At 39.1% G+C, this 26,992-nt stretch overlaps 1 protein-coding gene across 1 annotated transcript in view; it reads right to left on the reverse strand.

Annotated features, from left to right (window-relative positions):
• The window catches only part of LOC126251772 (phosphatidylinositide phosphatase SAC2), a 385,804-nt gene that overhangs the window by 89,200 nt on the left and 269,612 nt on the right, over nucleotides 1-26,992 (reverse strand). The window contains exon 13 of the mRNA XM_049952395.1: nucleotides 15,184-15,437. Coding sequence (XP_049808352.1) covers nucleotides 15,184-15,437 — 254 coding nt within the window. The remainder of the gene's footprint in view (nucleotides 1-15,183; nucleotides 15,438-26,992) is intronic.

Here is a 26,992-nt window from a genome sequence, read left to right on the forward strand (position 1 = left end):
GACTGGTTTGATGCAGCCCTCCATGCTACTCAATTGCAGTAGGGTTTTGGAACATATATTGTGTTCGAACATTATGAAGTACTTCGAAGAAAATGATTTATTGACACATAGCATGGACTCAGAAAATATTGTTCTTGCGAAACACAACTAGCTCTTTATACTCATGAAGTAATGAATGCTACTGACAGGGGACATCAAATTGATTCCATATTTTTAGATTTACCGAAGGCTTTCGACACCGTTCCTCACTAGCATCTTCTAAACAAACTGTGTGCCTGCCTATGGAATGTTGCCTCAGTTGGGCGACTGGATTTGTCATTCCCTGTCAAAAAGGTAACAGTTCACAGTAATAGACGGAAAGTCATTAAGTAAAACAGAAGTAATATCCGGTGTTTCCCAAGGAAGTGTTATAGGCCCTCTATTACTCCTGATCTATATGAATGACATAGGAGACAATCTAAGTAGCCATCTTAGATTGTTTGCACATGATGCTGTCATTTACCACCTTGTTAAGTCATCAGATGACCAAAACAAATTGCAAAATGATTTAGATAAGATACCTGTAAAGTGCAAACAGTGGCCATTGACCCCGAATAAAGAAAAGTGTGAAGTTATTCACATGAGTACTAAAATAAATCTACTAAACTTCGATTACGCGATAAGTCACACAAATCTGAAGGCTGTAAATTCAACTAAATACTTAGGGATTACAATTACAAATAACCTAAATTGCAATGATCACACACATAATGTAGTGGGTAGAGCAAACCAAAAACTGCAATTCTTTGGCAGAACACTTAGAAGTTGCAACAGGTCTACTAAAGAGATTGATTGCACCACGCTTGTCCGCCCTATTCTGGAGAGTTGCTGTGCAGTGTGGGATCCGCATCAGGTGGAACTGATGGATGACACTGAAAAAGTTCAAAGGTGGGCAGCTCATTCTATATTACCGCGAAATAGGGGAGATAGTACCACAGACATGGTACGTGAACTGGAGTGGCGGTCATTAAAACAAAGGCATTTTTTGTTACGACAGGATCTTCCTATGAAATTTCAATCACCCGTTTTCTCCTTCAATTGTGAAAACATTCTGTTGGCACCCACCTACACAGGGAGAAATGATCATCATGAAAAAATAAGAGAAATCAGGGCTCGCGCAGAAAGATTTAAGTGCTTGTTTTTCCCGCGCACCTTTCAAAAGTGGAACGATAGGGAGACAGTATGAAGGCGATTCACTTAACCCTCTGCCAGGCACTTTATTGTGAATACCACAATAATCACATAGATCCTGTGCAAGCTGCTTCTTCTCCAAGTAACTACTACACCCTACATCCTTCTGAATCAGCTGAGTGTATTCATCTCATGGTCTCCCTCTACGATTTTTACCCTCCACGCTGCCCTCCAGTACTCAATTGGTGAACCCTTGATGCCTCAGAACACGTCCCACCAACCAATCCCTTCTTCTAGTCAAGTTGTGCCACAAATTCCTCTTCTCCCCAATTCTATTCAGTACCTCCTCATTAGTTAATGATCCTCCAATCTAATCGTCAGCAGTCTCCTGTAGCACCACATTTCGAAATCTTCTATTCTCTTCTTGTCTAAACTATTGATCACCCACGTTTCACGTGCATACATGGCTACACTCCATACAAATACTTTCAGAAAAGACTTCCTGACACTTAAATCTTTACTCGATGTTAACAAATTTCTCTTCATCAGAAATGCTTTTCTTGTCACTGCCAGTCTACATTTTATATCCTCTCTACTTCAACCATCATCAGTTATTTTGCTCCCCAAATAGTAAACCCCATGTACTTCTTTAAGTGCATCATTTCCTAATCTAATTCCTCAGCATCACTTGATTTAATTAGACTACATTCCATTATACTCGTTTTGCTTTTGTTCGTGTTCATCTTCTATCTTCCTTTCAAGACACTGTCCATTCCGTTCAACTGCTATTCCAGGTCCTTTGCTGTCCCCGACAGAATTACAATGTCATCGGCAAACCACAAAGTTTTTATTTCTTCTCCATGGATTTTAATTCCTACTCCAAATTTTTCTTTTGTTTCCTTTACTGCTTGCTCAATATACACACTGAATAGTATTGGGGATAGGCTACAACCTTGTCTCACTCCTTTCCCAACCACTGCTTCCCTTTTGTGCCCCTTGAGTCTTGTACCTGCCATCTGGTTTCTGTACAAATTGTAAACAGCCTTCCCCTCCCTATATTTGACTCCTGCCACCTCCCGAATTTGAAAGAGAGTAATCCAGTCAGCATAAGTCTTCAAATGGTAGAAACGGAGGTTTGCCTTTCCTTAACCTATCTTCTAAGATAAGTCGTAGGTTCAATATTACCTAACGTGTTCCAACATTTCTACGGAATCAGGACTGATCTTCCCCACGGTCGGCTTCTACCAGTTATTCCATTTGTCTGGAAACAATTTGTGTAGTATTTCACAACCGTGACTTGATAAACTGACAGCTCGGTAATTTTCACACCTGTCAACACGTCCTTTCTTTGGCATTGGAATTATTATTATTTCTTCTTGAAGTCTGAGGGTATTTCACCTGTCTCATACATCTTGCTCACCAGATAGTAGAGTTTTGTCAGGGCTGGCTCCCCAAGGCTATCAGTAGTTCTAATAGAATGTTGTCTACTCCCAGGGCATTGTTTTGACTAAGGTCTTTCAGTGCTCTGTCAAATTCTTCACACTGTATCATATCTCTCATTTCATCTTCACTTACATCCTCTTCCATTTCCATAATATTGCCATCAAGTACATCACCCATGTACAGACTCTCTATATACTCCTTCCATCTTTCTACTTTCCCTTCTTTGCTTAGAACTGGTTTTCCATTTGAGCACTTGATATTCATACAAGTGGTTCTCTTTTCTCCAAAGGTTTCTTTAATTTTCCTGTAGGCAGTATCTATCTTTCCCCTAGTGATGTATGCCTCTACATCCTTACATATGTCCTGTAGCCATCCTTGTTTAGCCATTTTGCATTTCCTGTCGATCTCATTTTTGAGACATTTGTATTCCTTTATGCCTACATCATTTAGTGCATTTTTATATTTTCTCCTTTCAGCTATTAAATTCAACATCTCTTCTGTTGCCCAAAGATTTTTACAGGCACTCGTCTTTTTACCTACTTAATCCTCTGCTGCCATCACTACTTCATCCCTCAGAGCTACCCATTCTTCTTCTACTATATTTTTTCCCCCCATTCCTGTCAATTGTTCCCTTATGCTCTCTCTGAAACTCTGTACAACCTCTGGTTCTATCAGTTTATCCATGTCCCATCTCCTTAAATTCCCACCTTTTTGCAGTTGAAGAGTTTTAATCTATGGTTCATAACCAATAGATTGTGGTCAGAGTCCACATCTGGCCCTGGTAATGACTTACAATTTAAAACCTGGTTCCTAATTCTCTACCCTATCACTATATAATCTATTTGAAACATTCTAGTATCTCCAGGCCTCTTCCATAAATACAATCTTCTTTCATGATTCTTAAACCAAGTGTTAGCTATGATTAAGTTATGCTCTGTGCAAAATTCTACCAGGTGGCTTCCTCTTTCATTCCTTACCCGCATTCCATATTCAACTACTATTTTTCCTTTTCTTCCTTTCCCTACTATCGATATCCAGTCCCTCATGACTATTAAATTTTCATCTCCCTTCACTATCTGAATAATTTCTTTTATCTCAGCATACATTTCTTCAACCTTTTCATCATCTGCAGAGCTAGTTGGCATGTAAACTTGTACTATTGTGGTAAGTGTGGGTTTCGTGTCTATCTTGTCTACAATAATGCGTTCACTATGCTGTTCATAGCATAGGAAACGAAAGAAAAGTTCGGAGTAGGTATTAAAATCCATGGAGAAGAAATAAAAACTCTGAGGTTTGCCGATGACATGGTAATTCTGTCAGAGACAGCAAAGGACTTGGAAGAGCAGTTGAACGGAATGGATAGTGTCTTGAAAGGAGGGTATAAGATGAACATTAACAAAAGCAAAATGAGAATAATGGAATGTAGTCGAATTAAGTCGGGTGATGCTGAGGGAATTAGATTAGTAAATGAGACACTTAAAGTAGTAAAGGAGTTTTGCTATTTGGGGAGCAAAATAACTGATGGTGGTCGAATTAGAGAGGACATAAAATGTAGACTGGCAATGGCAAGGAAAGCGTTTCTGAAGAAGAGAAATTTGTTAACATCGAGTATAGATTTAAGTGTCAGGAAGTCTTTTCTGAAAGTATTTGTATGGAGTGTAGCCATGTATGGAAGTGAAACATGGACTATAAATAGTTTAGACAAGAAGAGAATAGAAGCTATCGAAATGTGATGCTACAGAAGAATGCTGAAGATTTGATTGGTAGATCACATAACTAATGAGGAGGTACTGAATAGAATTGGGAAGAAGTGGAGTTTGTGGCACAACTTGACTAGAAGAAGGGATCGGTTGGTAGGACATGTTCTGAGGCATCAAGGGATCACCAATTTAGTACTGGAGGGCAGCGTGGAGGGTAAAAATCGTAGAGGGAGGCCAAGAGATGATGAATACACTAAGCAGATTCAGAAGGATGTAGGCTGCAGTAGGTACTGGGAGATGAAGAAGCTTGCACAGGATAGAGTAGCACAGAGAGCTGCATCAAACCAGTCTCAGGACTGAAGACCACCACAACAACAACAACAACAACAACAACAACAACATGTTGTTCATAATAGCTGACCCACGCTCCTATTTTTTTATTCACTATTAAAACTATTCATGCATTACCCGTATTTGATTGAGTGTTTATAACCCAGGATTCACCTGAACGGAAGTCTTGTTCCTCCTGCCACCAAACTTCACTAATCCCCACTATATCTAACTTTAACATACCCATTTCCCTTTTTAAATTTTCTAACCTACCCACCTGATTAAGGTATCTGACATCCCACGCTCCAATCCATAGAACGTCAGTTTTCTTTCTCCTGGTAACGTTGTCTCCTGAGTAGTATTCACCCAGAGATCCGAATGGGGGACTATTTTACCTCCGGAATATTTTACCCCAGAGGACGCCATTATCATTTCACCATACAGTAAAGCTGCATGCCCTCACGAAAAATTACAGCCGTATTTTCCCCTTGCTTTCAGCTGTTCACAGTACCAACACAGCAAGGCTGTTTTGGTTACTGTTACAAGGCAAGGTCAATCAATCATCCAGACTGTTCCCCCAGCAACTACTGAAAAGGCTGCTGCCCCTCTTCAGGAGGGCCTCTCAACAGACACCCCTCTGTTGTGATTGCTTCTACAGTATGGCTATCTGTATCACTGAGGCTCGCAAACCTTCCCATCAATGGCACAATCCATATATCTATACCCTCATATACCCCACTTTCACACAATTAGAGATCTATACCCTCATACCCCCCATGAACCATGGACCTTGCCGTTGGTGGGGAGGCTTGCATGCCTCAGCGATACAGATGGCCGTACCATAGGTGCAACCACAACGGAGGGATATCTGTTGAGAGGCCAGACAAACATGTGGTTCCTGAAGAGGGGCAGCAACCTTTTCAGTAGTTGCAGGGGCAACAGTCTGGATGATTGACTGATCTGGCCTTGTAACATTAACCAAAACGGCCTTGCTCTGCTGGTACTGCGAACGGCTGAAAGCAAGGGGAAACTACAGCCGTAATTTTTCCCGAGGACATGCAGCTTTACTGTATGATTAAATGATGATGGCGTCCTCTTAGGTAAAATATTCCGGAGGTAAAATAGTCCCCCATTCGGATCTCCGGGAGGGGACTACTAAAGAGGATGTCGTTATCAGGAGAAAGAAAACGCGTTCTACGGATCGGAGCGTGGAATGTCAGATCCCTTAATGGGGCAGGTAGGTTAGAAAATTTAAAAAGGGAAATGGATAGGTTAAAGTTAGATATAGTGGGAATTAGTGAAGTTCGGTGGCAGGAGGAACAAGACATTTGGTCAGGTGATTACAGGGTTATAAATACAAAATCAAATAGAGGTAATGCAGGAGTAGGTTTAATAATCAATAAAAAAAATAGGAGTGCGGGTTAGCTACTACAAACAGCATAGTGAACGCATTATTGTGGCCAAGATAGACACAAAGCCCATGCCTACTACAGTAGTACAAGTTTATATGCCAACTAGCTCTGCAGATGATGAAGAAATTGATGAAATGTATGACGAGATAAAAGAAATTATTCAGGTAGTGAAGAGAGACGAAAATTTAATAGTCATGGGTGACTGGAATTCGTCAGTAGGAAAAGGGAGAGAAGGAAACATAGTAGGTGAATATGGATTGGGGGGAAGAAATGAAAGAGGAAGCCGCCTTGTAGAATTTTGCACAGAGCATAACTTAATCATAGCTAACACTTGGTTCAAGAATCATAAAAGAAGGTTGTATACCTGGAAGAATCCTGGAGATACTAAAAGGTATCAGATAGATTATATAATGGTAAGACAGAGATTTAGGAACCAGGTTTTAAATTGTAAGACACTTCCAGAGGGGCAGATGTGGACTCTGACCATAATCTATTGGTTATGAACTGTAGATTTAAACTGAAGAAACTGCAAAAAGGTGGGAATTTAAGGAGATGGGACCTGGATAAACTGAAAGAACCAGATGTTGTACAGAGTTTCAGGGAGAGCATAAGGGAACAATTGACAGGAATGGGGGAAAGAAATACAGTAGAAGAAGAATGGGTAGCTCTGAGGGATGAAGTAGTGAAAGCAGCAGACGATCAAGTAGGTAAAAAGACGAGGGCTAATAGAAATCCTTGGGTAACAGAAGAAATACTGAATTTAATTGATGAAAGGAGAAAATATAAAAATGCAGTAAATGAAGCAAGCAAAAAGGAATACAAAGGTCTCAAAAATGAGATCGACAGGAAGTGCAAAATGGCTAAGCAGGGATGGCTAGTGGACAAATGTAAGGATGTAGAGGCTTGTCTCACTACGGGTAAGATAGATACTGCCTACAGGGAAATTAAAGAGACCTTTGGAGAGAAGAGAACCACTTGTATGAATATCAAGAGCTCAGATGGCAACCCAGTTCTAAGCAAAGAAGGGAAAGCAGAAAGGTGGAAGGATTATATAGAGGGTTTATACAAGGGCGATGTACTTGAGGACAATATTATGGAAATGGAAGAGGATGTAGATGAAGATGAAATGGGAGATACGATACTGCGTGAAGAGTTTGACAGAGCACTGAAAGACCTGAGTCGAAACAAGGCCCCGGGAGTAGACAACATTCCATTAGAACTACTGACGGCCTTGGGAGAGCCAGTCCTGACAAAACTCTACCATCTGGTGAGCAAGATGTATGAGACAGGTGAAATACCCACTGACTTCAAGAAGAATATAATAATTCCAATCCCAAAGAAAGCAGGTGTTGACAGATGTGAAAATTACCGAACTATCAGTTTAATAAGTCACAGCTGCAAAATACTAACGCGAATTCTTTACAGACGAATGGAAAAACTGGTAGAAGCGGACCTCGAGGAAGATCAGTTTGGATTCCGTAGAAATGTTGGAACACGTGAGGCAATACTAACCTTACGACTCATCTTAGAAGAAAGATTAAGAAAAGGCAAACCCACGTTTCTATCATTTGTAGACTTAGAGAAAGCTTTTGACAATGTTGACTGGAATACTCTCTTTCACATTCTAAAGGTGGCAGGGGTAAAATACAGGGAGCGAAAGGCTATTTACAATTTGTACAGAAACCAGATGGCAGTTATAAGAGTCAAGGGGCATGAAAGGGAAGCAGTGGTTGGGAAAGGAGTGAGACAGGGTTGTAGCCTCTCCCCGATGTTTTTCAATCTGTATATTGAGCAAGCAGTAAAGGAAACAAAAGAAAAATTCGGAGTAGGTATTAAAATTCATGGAGAAGAAGTAAAAACTTTGAGGTTCGCCGATGACATTGTAATTCTGTCAGAGACAGCAAAGGACTTGGAAGAGCAGTTGAACGGAATGGATAGTGTCTTGAAAGGAGGGTATAAGATGAACATTAACAAAAGCAAAATGAGAATAATGGAATGTAGTCGAATTAAGTCGGGTGATGCTGAGGGAATTAGATTAGTAAATGAGACACTTGAAGTAGTAAAGGAGTTTTGCTATTTAGGGAGTAAAATAACTGATGATGGGCGAAGTAGAGAGGATATAAAATGTAGACTGGCAATGGCAAGGAAATCGTTTCTGAAGAAGAGAAATTTGTTAACATCGAGTATAGATTTAAGTGTCAGGAAGTCGTTTCTGAAAGTATTTGTATGGAGTGTAGCCATATATGGAAGTGAAACATGGACGACAACTAGTATGGACAAGAAGAGAATAGAAGCTTTCTAAATGTGGTGCTACAGAAGAATGCTGAAGATAAGGTGGGTAGATCACGTAACTAATGAGGAGGTATTGAATAGGATTGGGGAGAAGAGAAGGTTGTGGCACAACTTGACTAGAAGAAGGGATCGGTTGGTAGGACATGTTTTGAGGTATCAAGGGATCACAAATTTAGCATTGGAGGGCAGCGTGGAGAGTAAAAATCATAGAGGGAGACCAAGAGATGAATACACTAAGCAGATTCAGAAGGATGTAGGTTGCAGTAGGTACTGGGAGATGAAGAAGCTTGCACAGGATAGAGTAGCATGGAGAGCTGCATCAAACCAGTCTCAGGACTGAAGACCACAACAACAACAACAACAACAACAACAACAACCCTCATATAACTGTGTGAAAGTGGGTAACACACCACTAAACAATTAGAGATCTATACCCTCTTATAATTGTGTGAAAGTGGAGTAACACATCACTAGAAGAAAAATACAGAGTTAACAAATCAGATGTATCCAATGTAAAACTGTTCAAAAAGCCTCAATGTGAGAAAATTCATTGAGTCAAGCTGTTCATTAGAACATCTCTTCTCCAGAAGCATATACACAATTTCAATCAAAAAATGTGTATTATTCTTTTATTGACATTCAAAGAGACTGATTAACACACACGGAATGTAGGAAGGAAGATTATGGTTTAATGTACCATTAATGACAAGTCTGTCAAGATAGAGCTCACCCTCAAGTTGAGGAAGGAAGATGAACTTGCAGAGGAACCATCTCTGCATTTGCTATCTTCCCACTTCCCTTATATTTTACATTAATTTGTGGCAGCTGGACATGGGTGGATGATGGTTAAGAGAAAGAACAGACTTTGTTGCAAAATAAATTTGTCCATGTTGCCGAACAAAAAAACAGGTCTCTTTACTTTACAAATATTAAAGTTCCTCATTTATGGATGGAAAAATGTTTCTTTGAAAGGATAACAATAAAAATCATTTTAGTATGTTTGTAGACACTTCTTAACAATGCCTAGACCCAACCAAACTCATATTCATATTTAAATTTCTTCCACTTTCATGTTGAAGTTTACCATTGCCATTCTGTTTTTCAGAATTACTCTTTCACATTGTAAGTGTCCACAGTAGGCTCTTTTTTTTTTTTTTTGTATAACTGTTCAAATAATGATCTGCTGAAGACTGTTTTGTCCACAGATTTCATATGTAATTATGTGCACCTTGCACAAATAAATCCAGTCAGTATTCACTGTTACCCTACCAACCAATGTAATAATTCTTAAATCATAATTCATCTTTTTGCCAAACTGTTCACAATAATCTTGGTGTGACAAAACTACACATGACGATTCCACAAGAAAATTGGACAATGACGATCCCCCCCTCCTTGCCTAGTGGTGTATGACTGGCACCAACTTGGGGTTGTTGCACATAACACAGGATGACAAAGCTCCTGCCAGAGAAAGGGCCCATGGCTTTGAAAGCTCCAGAGAACCAGCCACATACAAGAGGTACAATTTAGTACATCATACCACCTCCAATATCATCAACCCTCACACACTCCCCTTAACCAATGCATAGAATTTGCGACAAACCTAAATCCAGATAGATGGACAGAGATTTGAACTGCCATCCCCCAGAATATGAGTCCATGGTCTTACCAGTGCTTCACCTTTCCCAGTACAAACAGAAAAATATGTCAGTAATTCTGAAGGTTAAAATGTAACTGTCTTGTTGTCAGATTCATATAACGAAATACAGTAGCAGATACACCTTCCAAATGAAGTATGAGAACGCTACATTTTTACTATGTTAACCTATGTTAAATTTCTTACTGTCAAACATACTGAACATCATTTAATGTCGTCATAGAAATTAATGACCTGCAGATGGCAAAGTTCATCATCTCATTTCATATGCAAAATTATGAAATTATACACACAGAAATTTCATCCACATATATTTCAGTTTGGTCAATTTTGTAAGTTCAAATTCAGGAAGATACAATTTCATTTATGTAACGTAATTTTTTATTAAAACATATATGCTGATACTACAGCAACACCTACTAAATGGAATAAAAGAGCACGGCTGGTCATTCAAAATGCAAACATTTTGGAGCTATCATAAACTTTGGCAGGATTTTAAGGACATCTTTATGCAGGAATTAATAAAATTTAAGCCCTAGAATGTTTTTAAATGAATTTAACATAAAAAACTCGATTAGTTTACTTATAATATACTTATTTGCACAGCCATCTTCCTCAGCATCTGTTAAAATCAACTATTATTGCTTCTGTCATCTTAAGCTTACGGGAAATAATTAAAATAAACTTTACACCAGCGTTTCGCTTATATTTACAAAGCATCTTCTGTGGTCGTTGCTTCATCTGCATCTTGTTTACATATTGTGCAAGCCACTGTCTTTTCCTTTTTTATTAATAGAGGCTGAGCTGCCAAGTATACACTGATCAGCTAGAACATTATGATCACCAACATACTATTGATAAAAGCTCATCCAGGCAACGAAAAAAGCAGCATCAGCAGGCAAGGAATGACTGCTAGTCACACACACCCATGGTGCATGTCGTATCAATGAGCATGCTGTCCGTGAGGAGAATGAGGAAGGCCAGCAGTCCAGGGATATGATTCCTGCTTTGGGTGCATCAAGTCCCAGGTTCAAGTCAGGGCAGAGCCCTATATTTTTACTTCCTTAGTTTCTCCCTGTTTGTTAGTATCTCTGTTTAGCAACATAAACAGCAGTCACAGTTCGGTTAGCTCTCAGAAATAATTTAAAAATATTGTTGAGGACACATAGTGATGGCCTGGTGACTCAGCATGAGCATTTCAGAAACTGCATGACTAGCCAGGTGTTCGAGGAGTGCTAACATCAGACTTGAATGCTGGGCAGAGTACAAGTGTTAGCCGCCGAGAATTCTTTGGGGTTGTACGGCCGTGGTCCATGGAACTCTTCTATCCCTGACATTTCGTCGAAAGCTACGTTGGACATCTTCGGAGGTGCTCCTGGTTGTGCTGAGTCTTGCAGGACTCAGCACAACCTATGTCACAAGGCCAAGAGTGTGATGGAATGTGTAACAAAGCAAGCTGGGATATTTTTACTTCCCCAGTTGTTTTGCCATCTGCCTCATTAAAATTCATTCTTTTATTTCTCAACTAATTATCATTAACATATGTCAGTATAATCTGCATTTTCATAAAAGAGAAAGGTTGGCCCTCAGTTTTAAAGACCATAACATCAGGTCTAATTTTGTGCTTAGTTTTATGTATGTAACTGATTTTCTAATTTATTTTGACTATGCCTAGTTAGCATCTTTTGTTACAGGGTGAAATCAGAATCGTTTCTTAACTTTAATTCTATTGTTGTCTTATAAACTAAACACTGGCAGTCTTTAAGTATTTATTTGGCTCTATTCGAAAACATGTTAGCAAAGCCAGCTCTTAACTAATTCCAAAGTAATTTCCAGTTTTATCACAAGCATTGTTTGCATAACTATATCTGTTAATTTCATGATTCAAACAAATAATTTGGCCTAACTCTTGTAGTTGAAGAAACTGTTAAAAAGACGGAATTTATCGATGTATTCAGTTGATTTAATTAGTTAAGTTTTAATTGTAATTTCTGTAAATTAAACCACAAATAATGTGTAGTTTCAGTGCCCATTATTGTGCTGATATATAAGGGCCTGATTTTTGGTCCCGAGACAGTCAGTCCATGCCCGAGTTTCAGACGAGGAACCCGTGTTGGTTAGATCAACAACAATGCATCCACTTAACTGTGAAAAAAGTGTAATAGGCTATGTGTTAAAACAATGACACTGCCTGTTCCATACATACCTTTTCATTCTTCAAGAACTGTGAACTGTGTGGTTAGGCTTTTACTGCTCGTGGATGTTCAACAGTAAATTTTGTAGCAGTATGTGGCTGTTTGCCTGCAACCTATTAATGAGACTTATCAAAAGTTAAACAATAGTTAACTGGCCAAATAACTGTGTATTATTGGGGGGGGGGGGGGGGGGGGTTGTGAACAGTGAAAGTGAAGAACTGTGAAACACAAATATTCACCTGTCGGCTACATCATTTAAAGTAGTCAGTGTTGAACTTCCACCCCCATTTTTCAGCCAGTATAGCAATGCAGTACATCGACACCGAGGACAATCAACGATGAAATAAAGCAGGCGAAAGTCACAAATGGTTCAAAGACCACAGTGGCAAGTTCCAATTGATGTGCTGGCTCCCCAACTAGCCAGATTGGATCCCAACTGAACACATTTGGGATGTGACTGAACATGGCATCAGACCTCATCGACCCTCTCTCCGGAATTTATGGGAAGCAGGTGACTTGTGTATGCAATTGTGATGCCAACTTCCTCCAACAACCTATCAAGGCCTCACTGCTTCCAAGCCATGACACATTGCTGCTGTTGTCTGTGTCAAAGGTTGACAAACCAGCTCTTAGGCAGACAGTCATAATGTACTCGCTGATCAGTGTATATATGCAACAAAGTTTCTTTCACCTTCAATCTCTGCTAACAAAGAAGGAATAAGCAGTGGTTTGTGAAATATGTGAACAACTGGCAGATACAGCAATGACCACAGAACAAGCTTTGTAAATAAAGGTGAAATGCATATGGAGTAAAATGCTTTTTAATTAATTGCAGTTAGCTTACAACAGAAAAAAAAAATAATCGAATTTACTTATGCCAGGTGTTCAAGTACGAAATGAGGATCTTTTTGTCTAAAAAAACATGTTAAATTCAGAAGAATTATCAATAGTGTTTTATTCAAAGTACACTTCATCATTTATTATAAATTTTTCCCATATTTTCAGCAATTTGTGAGTACCACACCAGTAAAAATTTTCCCTTTTGCTGCCAATCATTCATCAAGCCATTTTTTCACATCTCTGTATCAACCAAAGCGCTGTGTGTAACCCATCGATGCAAACAAGCCATGAGTAGAAGGAGTGAAGTCTGGTGGATAAGCCGCATATGGTAGAACTTCCCAACTGAGTGCTTCCAATGTGTCGCAAACCGGTTTTGCCGTATATGAAAGAGCACTGTCATGAAGAAAAATGACTGTGTTGCCTCTTTTTTTACTGTCGCCTTTTTCAAGCAGTGAACAGTTCAGATTGGTTAACTGTTATTAGTAATGTTTAGTATTAACTGTTTCCCCAGGTTTTAACAGTTTATAACAGACCAAGCCCCTTTGGTCCCGCCAAACACAGAGCATTGTCTTTCTGCCAAAGCGATTCACACCTGCGGTCAATGTGGGTTGTGTGCCTGGGTCTACCCATGATTTTTTGCACTTGGTATTCTCACACTAAATCCACTTGTCTTCCCCTGTAACAACATGATGCAAAAATAACTTCCTTTTATACCAAGGGAGCAAAATCTCACAGGTTTTTGCACTTTTCCATTTGCCTGTCATTCAACTCATATGGTACCCACCTATCGGTCTTCTGAATCTTCCCATCTCTTGTAACCGACTGGAAACAGCTTGTTGACTAAAGCCTAACTGTTTGGCGAGTTGATTTTGTGTTTTCAAATCATCTTCATTCAACACCTTCATATTTTTTGGCAGTTTTCCATGTTCCTTGCTTGCAACATCAAAGTCACCATTTCTGAAATGCTGAAACCATCATTCACACACATCTTACGATGGAGCATATACACCATAAGCTTCTCAAAGTAATCGATATAATACAGTAGCAGTTTTCTTCAAATGAAAATAAATAATTATTGCTGTCTATGAATGCTCTTTGTTTGGTATAAATTTCGATATATTGAACAACAACGCAGCATTATGCACACGCTTTTCCAATTTATAACTCATGTACATCTGACACTTGTTGATGACACAACAAAACGGTGCAGTGTCAAAACTTTATAGCATAAACTGCATTGTTGTAACAGCTGTTGTCCAAAATCCGCATTTCATAGTTGTACACTTGGTAACTAGTCACTGATTTGACATAAAATTTCACGGATTTTCTATATAGAAGAAGTCAACATTCAACAAAATAAATTATTTTAGCTATTTTCTTTGTCAACATGTGACTTGCTGACACTTAAAATTTTGTGAATATTTAATTCTTCATTAAACTCTGTAAATATAATGATGACAATAATATGTAAAAAGTTATTAATTGTTGTTCATTCATATAAGGGCCAGTGACAAGCAAGTTTGTGAATCAGTTTTGTAGTAAAAACTGAGTCAGTTTTGCAGCAGATTTTGATTCAGTTTCGGAGCAGACTTTGAGTCAGTTTTGACATTTTATTTCATAATGGGACCACAAAAGTTTTATGTGGCAAGAAAGATGGTGTTTCATTGCCTAGTTGATAAAAATACCTGACCCTCCACTCATGTGAATATCAAAGAACATCACAATGAGTCAAAAGGAACAAGATAAGTATTTTGAAATTCTACATATTCCTCCAGTCTTGAAAGTATGTGCTCAACTAACTGTACATAATTAATGGAACTTTCCAGAGTTTTATTTAGTTACTGATGGAATGGTAGCCAGAAGTACACATTCAACTCATCCAGTGTGGTGAAGCAATGTAAAGTTTAATCTACTTCACATTCTAGTTGTTATTCCAGTGACATGTGATGTGTGACAGACAACAGTTTACAAGTTATCATAACAACAGTTAGTCAAAAGCCAGCATCTGTTGAAGTTCCAGCTCCTTCACTTAAACTAAGGTGAATTGTTCCCTTTCTCACACACATGAAAATATTTGCTCAATCTGTCAGCATCCCTTAAACTTCTGTATGAAGTCCTGAAAAATCTGAGCATTCATTACTTACCTATCATTTCTTCATCAGTACGAATTCCAACAGCCATGTTGTTAAAAAATCGCAGATTAGTTGAACGAAACATATGGAAGTACCCCGGACTATTTGCAACCACATAGTGAATACGCAGACAATAATGACTGGTACGGGCAGTGTGCTTGAATAGTGGTACAGACTGCTGTTCCACAGGTCCACATTCTATCATGTGAATGTCCTCTAACAGCACCCTTTGGTACTTCATTACTCTGTCTAACTGGTCATCATAACTGCAACACAAAGAACAACATATTTGTAGATGTGTTGTACACTAGTTTATGTGAGCAGGGTATCAAAATAATATTTTAAGTTGTGTTGATAACAAAAGTATAACTTACTACTCACAAACTATGCATATATGTGTGGTATTTGGATGAAAGATTTTAAAATATTTCCTTCTAATGAGACTAGTGAATATTGCAAAGTAGTTCTTGTGTGTTTGTTAAGAAACTATGCTCACAGAGAGAGACGAGATCCATGTGACTGATATTTAGTTTCATTCATTACCAGAGACACATTTTGTAGTTGTGAAAGCAAAAAATTGTTTATGTGAAAGTTGGACCCTTTCTTCCTACAACATTTTGAGGGTTCCACCCCGCTCAACTGAACAAGTGACCATACTGTTGTGGCTGTCTACTCTTCGACGTTTATGATAAAAAAATTTTACGCACCAGTTTGCCTGTGATTTTGTCACAACATGTGATTGTGTGAATTTTGGATCTATGGGAAGGATTCAGATTGTTACAACAGATAGCAGTAGCAGAACAACACTAAGAGAAAGTTTATGTTGGGACAACAGGAGAAATATCCAACAAAATAAAAACTATTAGGCAAAACAAGTTTGAATGTGAGATGGCGAGTTATAATTCACATTACTTGGTTTATCTGTGCACCAAATTTAACACATTATAAAAGATTTGTTTGGTCTCCTTTGAAACAATGGGAAGAGTGAAACAAGTTAATATTTCTAGAAATGGCAATATCAGGTGAAATCAAAAAAGTAAATGAAATTACAACTTCTCTACCAATTAAGGCAAATAAATCACCACATACGTTAATTTTTGAAAGAGTTCCAGATGACAGAAAGAAATCGGAAATTCTTTTAGTGTTTTCCGGCTTTACTTTTCAAATAAAATCTGACAAACTTGAAGCTAAGAATGAAATGTGCTAAGGGTGCTCTTAAGACATTTAGAAACAGTGACTGATATCGAGTTAAAAAGTGGATCACAGACTTAACGAAAACAGTATTTTAATGGGTTGGAACCAACTGCAAATACTTTTTTTTTTCTTCACAAAAAGGTTGGAAGTTTGGCTAAACTTTTTATACAGAGTGAGAAGGGTCTTATAGGCTGCACTGAACAAAGGTCTCCAAGAGAAATTTAATGTGAAGTCAAGTCCTGCAGAGATCCACAAACAGCCATCTCGATGGAAGAAGAAATGGAATGAGCCTCTTCAACGATATTTTCTTGTAATGAAAGAGATTGCCAGCCATGCTGCCATTGATAATGACTCACTATTCCAGTATGTGATTAATGGAATAAAAGATGATTTATGCACAAAACTTCTACACTGCAGTACTGGAAATGTGGAACAGTTTATGAAAAAAATAAGGCACTACAAAACAGCTAATGAGTCTTATAACTAAATTTTCCTTGAGACATTTAAGTCTCGTCTTTAGCTTCCAACATTATTGTAGCTAAGGAGTCAATGCCAAAAAGAAACAACACAAATCGCAGCAACGAAAATTTCAGAAATTTTATGAGCACAGACAAGAAGGAGCAGTTGGAGGTTGTAAGATTCCTTGGGGTTTTATAAATTTTATATTTTACTGAGACACTGCAGTAGGCGGTAATAATTTGCTGCCTTAAGCAGTGTTGCAGAATACCGTAACACCAAATAGGAAGTGTTTGGTCGGTGGATTGGGCAGGTCTTGCACCTTGGACTTTCACAGGTTTATGATCCTTGTGGCAAGGGGTTGGGATTGGGAATGGCATAGGGATAGATTAGGATGTTGTAGAGGTTGGGTGGGTGACAGAACACCAGTTTAGGAGGGATGGGAAGTATCTTGGGTAGGACGTCCCTCATTTCAGGGCATGATGATGGGAAATCAAAGCCCTTATGAAAGATGCGGTTCAGTTGTTCCAGTCCAGTGTGGTAATGGGTGACAAAGGGGACAATTCTCTGTGGCTGGTTTTTGGGGTGACAGGAGGATTGCGGGTGTGAGGGGAAATTGCATGGAAGATCTGTTTGCGGACTAGGTCTTGGGGATAGTACCTGTCTGTGAAGGCCTTGGTAAGACCTTCAGCATACTGATCAAGAGAGTTCTTGTCACTGCAGATATGCCATCCCCAGGTGGCCTTGCTGTATGGGAGGGATTTTTTTGTGTGTTTGGAATGACAGCTGTTGAAATGCATGAACTGTTGGTGGGTAGTGGGTTTAATGTGGACAGATGTGTAGATGGCACCTTCAAAGAGGAGGAGGTCAACATCCAGGCATGCTAGGTTGAGGAGGGCCTCGTGAAGTGAGTGGGAGAGAAAATGTTGTGGTTGTGAAGGAAAGAGTGTTCTGTCAACCACCCAACCTTCACAACATCCTAGTCCATCCCTAAGACACTCCCAACCCCAACTCCTTGCTATAAGGATCATATCCCTGTGGAAGGCCTAGGTGCAAGACAACTACCAACCAGCTGTCCACCAGAATAAATGGCCACTGCCAAATTGTAGCCAAGAGCAGAGTAGGCAACCAAGTGGCACAACATGCAGCTGAACATCACACTTGATTTCTATGGCTGCTTCACTATCTGAGCCATTTGGAGCCTTCCCTCTGCCACCAGCTTTTCCACCAAACAGTTTCTGCCCCCTCTGTACTATCATCTCCTCCCCATTCTCGTTTCACCCTCTTTATTCAACACCATCTGCCAACGCATCTTTCCCCCCTCCTCTCGTTTTTCGTTCCTGTTTCCCCCACCTCCCTGCTCCACCATCTCCTGATGCTGCCCCTGTTAGCATTTTAGTCCTTGCCAGACCGCCAGACAGCATTCGTCTCTCTCCCCACCTGTACACCCTTCCTCTCTCCCAGCCTCTCCAAATTGCTGCCTGCTTCTCATGTGATAGTTGCAGTCCAGCGTGAGATGCCAGTCATATACGCATGAGGTGTGTTTGGTTGTGTGTACGACTGGTTTGTGTATTTCTCTTTTGCCTATGAAGGCTGTGGCCAAAAGCTTTATGTAAGTGCCTTACAATTGTGCCTGTCTGCAGCTTAACTTGTCTTCTTTATTAAATATTAGTTACTGAAGTTCACTTTTGGCTCAGCAAATATAAGGAGCAGACTATTGGTCATCAGAGCTTTAATACAACAATGCTATCAGTGGTTGCTTGTGTACTGTTATACCAATGTGATAGCCTATAGACTTTTGACTTACAAGAGTAGTAATCAAAAACAAAATGAATATATTATTTTTACATACAAAAACTGAAATATTTAACTAGATTTAAATTTTATAATTAAATAATTTTAGTCACAGCTGCAATATACTAACACGAATTCTTTACAGACGAATGGAAAAACTGGTAGAAGCGGACCTCGGGGAAGATCAGTTCAGATTCCGTAGAAATGTTGGAACACGTGAGGCAATACTAACCTTACAACTTATCTTAGAAGAAAGATTAAGAAAAGGCAAACCCACGTTTCTAGCATTTGTAGACTTAGAGAAAGCTTTTGACAATGTTAACTGGAATACTCTCTTTCAAATTCTGAAGGTGGCAGGGGTAAAATACAGGGAGCGAAAGGCTATTTACAATTTGTACAGAAACCAGATGGCAGTTATAAGAGTCGAGGGGCATGAAAGGGAAGCAGTGGTTGGGAAAGGAGTGAGACAGGGTTGTAGCCTCTCCCCGATGTTATTCAATCTGTATATTGAGCAAGCAGTAAAGGAAACAAAAGAAAAATTCGGAGTAGGTATTAAAATTCATGGAGAAGACAGCAAAGGACTTGGAAGAGCAGTTGAACGGAATGGACAGTGTCTTGAAAGGAGGATATAAGATGAACATCAACAAAAGCAAAACGAGGATAATTGAATGTAGTCAAATTAAATCGGGTGATGCTGAGGGGATTAGATTAGGAAATGAGACACTTAAAGTAGTAAAGGGGTTCTGCTATTTAGGGAGTAAAATAACTGATGATGGTTGAAGTAGAGAGGATATGAAATGTAGACTGGCAATGGCAAGGGAATCGTTTCTGAAGAAGAGAAATTTGTTAACATCGGGTATAGATTTAAGTGTCAGGAAGTCGTTTCTGAAAGTATTTGTATGGAGTGTAGCCATGTATGGAAGTGAAACATGGACGATAAGCAGTTTGGACAAGAAGAGAATAGAAGCTTTCGAAATGTGGTGCTACAGAAGAATGCTGAAGATAAGGTGGGTAGATCACGTAACTAATGAGGAGGTATTGAATAGGATTGGGGAGAAGAGAAGTTTGTGGCACAACTTGACTAGAAGAAGGGATCGGTTGGTAGGACATGTTTTGAGGCATCAAGGGAACACAAATTTAGCATTGGAGGGCAGCGTGGAGGGTAAAAATCGTAGAGGGAGACCAAGAGATGAATACACTAAGCAGATTCAGAAGGATGTAGGTTGCAGTAGGTACTGGGAGATGAAGAAGCTTGCACAGGATAGAGTAGCGTGGAGAGCTGCATCAAACCAGTCTCAGGACTGAAGACCGCAACAACAACAACAACAATTAATGGTTTAACATTGTGAGGTTTATATATTTGGGGGGGGGGGGGGGGGGGAGCAGCACAGAAATAAAAGAGGAAAAAATGTTGAACCAATGGGCACTGAACCCGTGTCCATGAATTGCCACTCAGTGCATAAGACCACTCAGCCACCATACCATTACAATGAGACCTCCTCAAAAATTGCTCATACTTAGTTCATAAATTTTTAGAGAGCATTTTACCTTTTCATATGGCCCACTTCAGCAAAATATTCTAAGAACCTGAAAAGGGCATCAACCTCCAATACTCACCTAGTTTTATTTTATCTATAATTCCTGTCAACAGAATCAACAACCTTTTATAAATCAACAAACATCTTTTGAATTCAGTAATCAGAAATTTGCCTGTAGTTGTCTACATCTCATTTAATGCCTTTTACATAGTGGGTTTAACAAGGCCACCTGCTACTCTTCTGGGGCTTTTCTTTTTCCCAAGTTTTCTCAAACATTAATTTTACCTAATTTTTTAAGTTTGGTATGGACCATTTCAAAAGTTCTTGTATAACTGTCTTCTCCAGTAGCTCTATAAGTGTTTAACGGCTTCTTCGATATTTGGGGGTAAATCTTCTAGATTTTCATGAGTGTTTTGGTATTCAAGCTTATGGTTGGTTCTGAACAATTAAGAAGCTGATCAAAATAATATGCAAGTATTTCAAAGTTTTCAGTGTTACATAAGCCAAATCGTTAAGTCCCATTCCAAGCCCCTCTGTTATTACATTTACATTTGGAGTACATCTGCCTAACTCTTTAAATCTCAATTTCTCCTTCAGAGATCAAATGGAAAATGGTGCCTACAGAAAACACTTTCATGCCAAATTTCCCCGTTTAATCACTTCTTTATATCACCATCAAGCCTATAGCATCCCTGACTTAGATAAACAACTGAAGGAGTTGAAGACAAATAAATCACCAGTTCCAGATGGGATCCCAATTCAGTTTTACAAAGAGAGCTCTATGGCACTGGCTCATTACTTAGTTTGCATTTATCAGGAATCTCTCGCCTAGGGCAAAGTCCCAAGTGACTTGAAAAAGTGCAGGTGACTCCTGTATACAAGAAGGGTAAAAAAATAGACCTGTTGAATTACAAACCAATATTCTTAATGTTGGTTTGTTGCAGATTTCATGAACATATTCCGAGTTTGAATACAATAAATTTCCTTGAAACTGAGAAGCTTCTGTCCATGAATCAGCATGGTTTTAGCAAGCATTGCTTGTGCAAAGCTCAACTTGCCTTTTCTTGCGTGATGTACTGCAAACTATGGATGAAGGGCAGCAGGAAGATTCCAAATTTCTAGATTACTGAAAAGCATTTGACACAATGCCCCAATACAGACTGTTAACAAAGATAAAAGCCTATGGAACTGGTTTCCACATACGTGAGTGGCTTGAAGACTTCTTAAATAATTGTCCTCAATAGCGAGTGCTCATCAGAGACAAGGTTATTGTCAGGAGTACACCAGAGGGGTGTCATATGACCACTATTGTTTTCTATATATATAAATGATTTCATGGACAGGGTAGCCAGCAACCTGCAGTTGTTCACTGATAATGCTGTGGCGAACAGGAAGGTGTCAAAGTTGAGTGACTGAAGGAGGATACAATATGACTCAGACAAAATTTCTAGGTAGTATGACAAATGGCAACTGGCTCTTCATGTAAAAAATTTTAGGTTAATGCTGGTGAGTAGGAAAACAAACCCTTAATGTTCAGAAATAGCATTAGTAGTGTCCTGCTTGACACAGTCATGTCATTTAAATATCTGGGCACAATGTTGAAAATAAATATGAAATGGAACAACCTTGTGAGGATTGCAGTACCAAAAGCAAATGGTCAACTTCAGTTTATTGGGAAAAGTTTGAGAAAGTGTGGTTCATTTGTTAAGGAGATTGAATACAGGACTCTGTTGTGATCTATTCTTGAGTACTGTTCAAGTGTTTAGGATCTGCACCAAATCAGATTTAAAAAAAAAAAACTTCAAAGCTGCTAGATTTGTTACTGGTATGTTCAAATAACATGCAAGTATTATGGAGATGCTATGGGGACTCAAAAGGGTATCCCATGAGGGAAGGCGACGTTCTTTTGAAGGAAGGTTATTGAGAAAATTTAGACCGGCTTTCGAAACTGACTGCACAACGATTCTACTGTTGCCAATCTAGATTTCACATAAGGACCATGAAGATAAGATATGAGAAATTAGGGCTCATACGGAGGCATAGAAATGGTTGTTTCCCCCCTCACTCTATTTGTGAGTGGAACAGGAAAGGAAACGATTAGCACTAGTACAGAATAGCCTCTCCCATGCACTGTACAATGGCTTGCAGAGTATGCTTGTAGATGTAGATGCAGACAGCCTTTTCACTTACAAGGGTAGTAATCATAACGTAATTGAATATATTAATTTTATGTATATAAACTGAACTGTTTAAATATATTTAAATTTAATAATTAATAGTTTAACATTGCAAGGAGTAAAAATGGGGGGGGGGGGGGTTGGTACCATTGGGAATCAATCCCAAGTCCACAAATTACCTTATGACGCATTAGACCATTCGGCCACCAAGATGTCACAAGTCTCTACACCTGCACAATACGCTACACGCAATTTTAAAGAAAAATACTGACCTTGTGCCATCTCACTACAGCATACACGGTTGAAACCAGACAGTTGTGTCCCTTCTCTACGGTAGTTGTAGCACAGCTGACCGTCATGTCAGCACTAGGCACTGGATTCTAGTTATCATGGGGAGAGCACTACAAAATGCATTTTTGTCTGTTTTATTTGCATATCAGTGTACATTTGAAGAGCAATGGCGTAATTTTAGTGTGATTTCTGGCTTGCATTTGAAGCAAAATAACATACTTTTAGTGCAATATTTACAGTTTGCTGTACCACATTGGAACTTGACAACCAGCCACCACTAAATACCACTAGAAATAAACCAGTTAACTCAGTAGCCAATGAATATTGTCAAATCATCAGAAATGAGAGAAGTGCTACAAAATTTTACAATGTAAGAAACAGATTTTGGCTGCACACCAATCATGCCAGTCAGTGACAGGATTAACTCAAAGCCCATTCTTATGTGACAGTTGGCTTTACCATACTCTCGAATTTTATTAACTTTTTGAGATGAATCATTTTAGTCAATTAAATTGTTACTGTTTTACAGTGTTTGCTAATAAACACATTGTAATAGCATCCTAGGACTGACTTCAAGTAAATTAGTGGTCCACACGCCCACTTATGTAGCCTGCTTGCATCTTTCAAAGAATCCAATGTGTTATAAGAACTGCTTCGAGGCACAACAGCTAAGACAGAAATTCACAGATAACAGGTAAGAGGAAATCCTATGCAACAATTCATTAGGATAATCCAGAAAAGAATAGCTTGACCCACCCATTCTCGCGTATGAACGCTTGACCAGTTACACTGCGTCTCACCTACAGAACTTTCTACGGAATCATGGCTAAACAGAGAAACTTTTAAAGTGGTTTGGAATAAAGGGGATTTTGCAGGTGGCATCTCTCTCTCTCTCGTGTGTGTGGGGGGGTTATGGATAACACAAGCAATGCACCTGTTATCCCTACGCCATGAACATGCAGTGAAAAGACTTATTTTATTTAAAAAATCTATGGTTAAGGATAGGAGGTGAAATTTGATACTACATGCATCAGAAAGAGAAGGTGGAAGTGAATAGTGAATTAAATGTGACTGAAAGCTAGGGATTGCGAGTAGCAACATCGAGCTAGTAATTAAAGTGTGCCTTGAAACATAATAAGTTTGCATCATGGAAAATTCAAATTGCGTTCCAGAATTATGAATATTTCACAAGTGAAACATAATGAATGATCATCAAGAAGACAACACAAGGAAGGAAAAACAGAACAGCACCAGGCAGGATGAGGACTGCCACATTCCCCTGAACAAGCATCACTGCACACAGGGAGCAGTGGGATGCAGTCAGTCACAGCAGCAAAGACTACAAATAGCTACACCATCAGGAGATCAATGAAGCTTACCTAAAGTAGACTGAAGTTCACATTAGACATAAGAAGGCATAAATAATAATTCTGTAATACATGTATAAAGGTATGCTGCTTAAGAGTAGTAGGACAAGCCAAAAAGTGAGAATGAGTAACTTAATGAAATGTACAAATCATGGCTCAAGAAAGTGTAGATTCTGGTGAAAATATTAATAATTTAAACTCACTAGCAGAATGTAATGAAGAATATAAATGTGGAACCAATAATTTAACAGAAAATGAGGAGAAAGAAATGTTAAAGAAACTGTAGAAGCAACAGAAAATATTGCTGAAGCAAGTACTTAGGTTGTTAGTAATAGGGAAATAACTAATAAAAATAAAATAGTGAATTTTCTTCAAGGGCTATACTTGCAAAACGAAATTCATGAGAAAAGAGAGATTAGCCTCAGTTGACCTAAATAAGAGTGAATTTGCTAATATGAGATATATTAATGAGGCAACTAACAATAAAATAGAAGAATATTCTATGAAAACTAACAGTAAATTAGAAGAAAGCACCATCAAAATATGTAAAATTAACAACAAATTAACAGAATTTACTAGGTACACTGACAAGAAGTTTGATGAAATAATGGAAACCATAGAAGATAGCCACAAAGAGACTATGAAAATTCTTGATAATGCTATGAGAAGTATGTACTAATGTCCGCTCTTGCAGTGATATCCATTATTAAAATATTCTCGGGTTTCAAGCTGCATCAAGTGGTTAACCGCCCACAATTTTTCTGCAGAGATCTCATCTGTTATTGTCAAGTGGTTGGCTGTCATGTGGAGACCACTGCTGTGCTTATATAGCCACCCTGTCACCAGTGACATCACTGGTGCTCAGTCCCATACCACGTATGGTAATGTTTTGGTGGAGCGACTGCTTGCACCGCCTCAACTCCCCAAGCATGGAATCACAGGCTGTAATCAGCTGCATGTTGCTTCATTTCTTACACTATCCCAGAAGCTGTTAGTCCACTTAATAATAGGTAGGTACCTGAAGATTGTGTAGATTTTATGTCTCTTCAAAAGCCAGTTAATCTTCCCTGTCATTGAGCCACAAAATGCTAAAAACATAATATTCTTTGTGTCCTAAGAGGCTTCCTACTTTCATGGCTTTGATGAAACTGCCTGCAAAATTTGTCTGTTATTGTAACCATTTTACTTGAAAACTTCATGTAAGGGGTACAGTTCCTTTGATGGGTTTTTGCCATCTGAGACGGTTTCAGCTCGACGCATCAAGGTTTCCGTGCTGGGTGGTGGAAACTGATGGAGTGCAGAAACCGATCCGTGTGGGTGGGCTTGCAGTAAATATGGTGACAAAGAAACTTATTGCATTTCTGGCAAGGATGTCCAGGAACATCGAGGAACTGTCCTCTATAATTATCTTATGTGATTGTGTATATTGTTGATGTGTTGCAGGAACTGTCGCAGCTCGTCATGTTCATGAGGCCATACGATGAAGGTATCATTGAAGTACTGAGAAAAACAAGGAGGTCATGTCCAAGGTGATGTCCTAGAAATGCTCCATAAAGAGGTTTACTTGAACTGGAACTAATGGCCTCCTCAGCCCGACGCCATTCATCTGGCTGAAACATTCTCCATCATGTAAAAAATACGTCACAGTATGTTTAAATAAATCCATGAAGACGGTGTTAGTAAGAACCTCCTCGCTCAGGCACCCACACCACCCAAGTTCTACAGTCTACCAAACACGCATAAAAATGTTACACTATTAAAGCCTATAGCAAGCACCATCAGATCACTGACCTGTAGACTTGCAAAGTATTTGGACAGCCTCAGCTTGATGAATGTTGGACAATACAAAGATTAAACGTCTGCACCTTGTGAAGGAGACATTATGGTGAGTTTTGATGTGGTTTCCCTATTCACATGTGTCCCAGCTCTTTGGCAACACCATCATGAATTTATTTAAACAACCCTGACACCATCATAAGTTTTACATGGTGGAGAATATTTCAACCAGATTGAAGATGTTGTGATGGGGAGCCCATTAGCTTCAGTTGTAGCCAACCTCTTTATGGAGCATTTCTAGGACATCACCTTGGACACAGCTCCTGCAAAGCTTAGTTGTTTTTCACATTACGTTGATGATACTTTCATCATATGGCCTCATGGAAATAAAAAGCTGGAAGAGTTACTGGAACACATCAACAACATCCACAATCACATAAGCTAATGATGGAAGTAGAGGAGGACAGTTCCTTGATGTTCCTGGACATCCTTGTCCAACGGAAATGCACTTAGTGTCTTGGTCACAACATTTACTGGAAGCCCACCCACATGGATCAGTATCTGCATACCACCAAATACCTCCACCCAGCATGTAAACCTTGGTACATCGAGCTGAAACCATCTCAGATGGTGAAAATCCATCAGGGAACTGTATTTTCAAGTAAAATGGTTACAACAACAGACAAATTTTGCAAGCAGTTTCATCTAAGCCATGAAAGCAAAACACTTATTAGGACACAAAGAATATTATGTTTTTAGCATTTTGTGGCTCAATAACACAGAAGATTAGCTAGCTTTTGACGAGAGACAAAAACCTACACAATATTCAGGTCCCCAGCAAAGATCTGGAAGCTAATAAAGCCTGTGAAAGATGACGTAGGCCTCAGAATACCTGGAACATACAAAATACCATGTGGGTGTCAGCAGATTCATGTCAGTAAGACTGACAATGCTACTGAACAGTGCCATGTACAATATAAAAGGTGTTTCGGAAAATGGACACCAAATTGCAATCAACAAGACTTCCATTATTAAATAGACCAATAGCTTCTGGGATAGTGTAACAAAGAAGCAAAAGAGATCAAAATATCAGGCAAACACCCTCAATAAAGATGGTGGTTTGCAGCTGAGTATATCCTGGGATCCTGTACTTGGGGAGTTGAGGTGGGCGCAGCAGTCGCGTCACCAAAACATTACCATATGTGGTATGGGACTGAGCATCAATGAT

Source organism: Schistocerca nitens, chromosome 4 (assembly GCF_023898315.1).
Source record: "Schistocerca nitens isolate TAMUIC-IGC-003100 chromosome 4, iqSchNite1.1, whole genome shotgun sequence".
Classification (NCBI taxonomy): Eukaryota; Metazoa; Arthropoda; class Insecta; order Orthoptera; family Acrididae; genus Schistocerca; species Schistocerca nitens.